This window comes from Chelonoidis abingdonii, chromosome 10 (genome assembly GCF_003597395.2).
Source record: "Chelonoidis abingdonii isolate Lonesome George chromosome 10, CheloAbing_2.0, whole genome shotgun sequence".
In the NCBI taxonomy this organism is placed as follows: domain Eukaryota; kingdom Metazoa; phylum Chordata; order Testudines; family Testudinidae; genus Chelonoidis; species Chelonoidis abingdonii.
The window spans coordinates 81009992-81014166 of NC_133778.1; the positions used below are offsets into that span (position 1 = coordinate 81009992).

The window sequence follows — 4175 nt, forward strand, 5'->3', positions numbered from 1 at the left end:
TCGGATTACACCCTGACTACCTGTCCGCCACCTACAGACATCCCCTGCTTTCCCGTTCCCCACACCGACAGTCCCTACTCCTTCCCGTTCCCCACACACACAGCCCCTACTCCATCACACCCCACAACACCTCCAGCAGTGCAGCATGCCTGGCTCAGATGCCCCAACCTGCTCGGGGGAGTCACGGCACCACAGCTAAGTCAATGAGAAGCCCAAGCACCTATGGGAGCAGAAATCAAACCCACCACTCAGCAGAGGGCTGCAGGTCAGGAGTGAGGGGCACCAGCAGAGCTGGGGGACAGGGAGCCCTGGGCTGGACTAGGCTAGCAGGGGGCTGCGGGTCAGGAGTGAGGGGCACCGGCAGGGCTTGGGGGAGGGCAGAGCCAGGCTAGCAGGGATTGTGGGTAGGAAGTGAGGGGCACTGGCAGAGCTGGGGGAGCTCATGGCTGGGCTAGCAGGGGACTGCGGGTCAGGACTGAGGGGCACTGGCAGAGCTGGGGTGGGTGTGGGGCAGAGATAGGAGGGGGCTGCAGGTCAGGAGTGAGGGGTGATTCCCGGATTCCGAGGGCCGCTGCGATCACCAGCTGGGCTCATGCCCGGCCCAGGCCAGAGAGCGTCGCCCAGAGCCCCCACAGCAGATGGGAAACGGCCCGTCCAGGGTCTCACGTGGCCAGTGATGGAGAACCCGCCACGGCTCCCGGGCGCCACTTGCCCATTAGCCTCTCTCTCCCCATTTCCTGCCGGGGCCCCTCTAGCCTCAGCGCCTGGCCAGGGGCACCACTAACCTGCTCGCTGGCACCAGGGCCGTGCCCAGCCGGGGCCCATCCAGCAGGGCCAGGGCCGAGCGCTGCCCCTCGCTCAGGGCGGTGCTGGGGGATTCCTGCATCAGGAAGTCAAAGATCAGCTGCAGCTTCCGTTCCTGGGGGGCAGAAGCAGCCTGTTAGGGGGGGAGCAGCTCCACCAGGACCCCTGGCCCAAGTCCCCTCCTCAGGATCCCCTCCAGGCCAGGGCCCTCCCGCAGCCCCCAGCCTCAGGAGAGCAAAGGTCAGAACCCCCTCCCCTCCAGAGCCCCCCCACAGCCTGAGCCCCCCCTCAGGTCCCTCCCTTCCAGCACCTGCTTCTCCAGCTCGGCTTCGGCCCGGTGCCGCTTCCCCATCTCCACCTTCACCTGGTTGCGGGCGTGTTTGAGCTTCACCCGCAGCGCCGAGCACTCGCTCTCCGCCGCCAGCAGCTGCTCGCGGGCCCGGCGCAGGTCCAGTCCCAGGCGGCAGCACCTCTGGCGGCAGGACTCGAACCCGCGGGCCACGCGGCTGCAGTCTGCGGTGTGGGGGGCAAACAGGGGCTGTCAGCGAGCTCGGGGAGGGGGGCGTGTTGGGGTGGGGGGGGTCAGGGGGCTCCCCAGCGAGCCTTGGGAAGGGGGCGGTGTCTGGGTGGGGGGAGTCAGGGGCTCCAGCGAGCTCGGGGGGGGGGGGTCGGGCCCCCATGCCCCTCCCCCTGGAGCCGGCTCCCCCAGGCCGCCAGCCCGACGCTGTCCAGGGGCAGAGCCGGCCTCCCGAGCCCCGAACCCACCTTCCTCCACGTCGCAGCTCAGCTCCAGGAGCCGGGCGAGCCGGCCAGCCTGGCCAGGAGGGCCGCCGCGCTCCCCGCGCCATGGGGCGGGGGAGGGGGCGGTACCGACCGGGACGGCGGGGGGGGTGGTCCCCGGGAAGCTGCACACAAGAACAGCTGCCAGGCCCCGGGCCCAGCACTGGCGGCCTGGAGAGGGCCCCGCCCCCCGCCCCCCGCCTGTATTAGGGAGGGCCGGGGCGGAGCTTCGGAGACGGCCCGTCCCCACCTATTGTCCGGCTTCCTCGGGGGCCCTTCCGTAAGCGGGTTTTGGGGCCTCCGGAGTCGCGCCCCACCCCGGTACCACGCAACACCAGTCACCCCCCGCAAAGCACTTATGTTCCCCCTGCAGCGCCTGGTCCCCCCACAGCACCTGCCCCCCGCACCCAGCACCAGCCCCCCGCAGTACCCCGGTGCCCCCCGCAGCGCCTGGTCCCCCGCCACAGCACCTGGGCCCCCCGCACCCCAGCACCCAGTCCCGCGCAAGTATCCCGGTGACCCCCGCGCAATCTGCTCCTCCCTGCCCCCAGCCCCTTGCAGCAACCCAGTCCCTCACAGCATATCTGCGCCCCACCGCACCCCTGCAGCGCCCAGGGGTCCCCCCCGCAGCCCCCACCCCCCACAGCAGCCTGGTGCCTCCGCCTCCAGCGCCCTGTCCCCTCCTCAGCCCGTCCTGTTTGCATCAGAGGCCCGGGGACGTGCCCCCGTTAACCGTTGGCTGGGGGCCCAAGGCTGTAATGCTAGACGCTAAGGCAGGATTGGGGTGCGTGGCATGGCCCCACTCTGCTGGGAGGAGGGGCCATGAGGCTGGGGGCGAAAGCCCAGGGGGCAGAGCCAGGCCGCCACCAGTGCTGAAGCGCGGGGCGGGGGGCACAGGAGCAGCTGGGCCTGTGGAATCCATTAGCTGGTTGAGGCACCGCCCTGGCCCCACTTCCACCCCCAAGCAAAATGCCAGCGCTGCCCATGCCCCAAGCGGCCCCGCAGCCCGAGGGACGCCAGCCGCCACAGCTGCCTCTGTCAAGGAGGTCCAATGCGGCTGCTGGGGGGATTGGGGGGCGCCTGCAGCCAGCAGCCCATTCCGCACTGTGGAGCTCCCACCTTCCCCATGTGACTGACCGTGCATGGGCCTAACAGCTCCATTTTCCAGCACGTGCAGAGCTGTGACGTGCAGGGTCGTAGGGGGAGCTGGACGGGGCTGGCAGCGTCTGAGGCGCTCAGCTTGTCTCGTCAGTGTCTTGCGTTCCGTTCTGCCTCGCAGCATGGTGTGTGAGGAGCGCCCACTGGGTGAGCGAAGACCGTTTCCGCCACTCCTGTCCCATGCGCCTGCATGCCACGCTCAGAGTGATAGAGGTTACACGCCGTCTGCAGACCCTGGGCAGGCCGAGCGATCCGTCATGTCCCGCTGAGCACAGAGGTGATCAACTGGAGGCTAGAGTGAGAGTGCAGGAAGGGAGTCCACAGGGGGCCCCTGCCTTCAGTGGGGCTGGCGGTGTGGAAGGGGAGGGGTAACAGGGGGACACTCTGGCTGTCAGGTGGGGGGGATGGCGAGTGTGTGGTAGTATCAGGAGGGTCCTGTGGCTAGCTACTCGCAGCTGGAGGGTGGAGATGGGGGTGGCACAGGGTGCACGCTGTGCCGTCGGGCTGTCGGCACGCACTTGGCGGCATGCGATGCGATTGTGAGGCGCAGCACCAAAAGTCGATGTGTCGTCCCACTCTGTGTTGTGTTCGATTGGCAGTGTGATAAAAATGGCAATCGTCTCTCTTCGTCTCCGAATCCTGTGGGTTCCCTCAGTTTCCCTCTTGCTCTTTCCCTCGGTACTAGGTGGTGGGATCAGGGTGATGTCTCGCCAGCAGCCTCATGGCGCGGCAGAGGTACGTGTGGGTCCGCACCAGAAAATGGCGAGCACCTCTGTCCTGCCTGGCAATCTTTGACTTGATGGCGCCTTCTGGAAGCCCCTGTCCCCGGATGTCGGCCACGCTGAACGGTGCTGGCAGACTCAGATGAGATCAGGGGCCCTCTGGCCCCGTGTCTTGAAGAGGACAAGGCAGGGGAGGCGGCTCGACGCTGTCAGTTGGGCGGCTGGCTGGCGGAAATGGAGGGAGGCCCAGAACGCGCTTCGGTTAACTGGGCTCTCCCACTCTCACATGTTGGCCCTCGTGTGCCGGAGCAAGGCGCCAGCGAGCGGATGGTCCTGGGAAAGCCTTCAGGGGAGTTAGATCTAAATCGGGGCTCGCGCAAGCACGACTATGCTGAGACATGTAAACCTGGCCAGGAGTGGGGTGGTGCCCATAGAAGTGACACCTGATACTGATCCCCGTGACGCTGCTGAAGCATACAGCGCCAGGAGGACTCAGACGGAGAGGCGGAGAAGCTCGCCTGGGGGATCTTTAGTTTCTGTTATGTGCTTGGGTAGTGCATTGCAGGGCCCCAGCGCTGGAACCTCGTAAGCCCCTGAACCCCCAACCACGCTTGACTGTGAAGGGGTTCCTGGTTCTGCTACCTAAAACTGCTCTGCTGTAGCCTGCGTTCGCCTGCTCCGTCCAATAAACCTTCTGTGTTACTGCTGTGA

At 67.0% G+C, this 4175-nt stretch overlaps 1 protein-coding gene across 1 annotated transcript in view; it reads right to left on the bottom strand.

Moving 5' to 3' along the window:
• Positions 1–3001, bottom strand: part of LOC116829484 (rac GTPase-activating protein 1-like) — a 27154-nt gene extending 24153 nt beyond the window's left edge. Inside the window, exons 1-4 of the mRNA XM_075069846.1 lie at positions 2961–3001; positions 1570–1709; positions 1115–1317; positions 779–919 (exon numbers count right to left, since the gene is read on the bottom strand). Coding sequence (XP_074925947.1) covers positions 779–919; positions 1115–1317; positions 1570–1709; positions 2961–3001 — 525 coding nt within the window. The remainder of the gene's footprint in view (positions 1–778; positions 920–1114; positions 1318–1569; positions 1710–2960) is intronic.
• Between the last annotated feature and the right edge of the window lie 1174 nt (positions 3002–4175).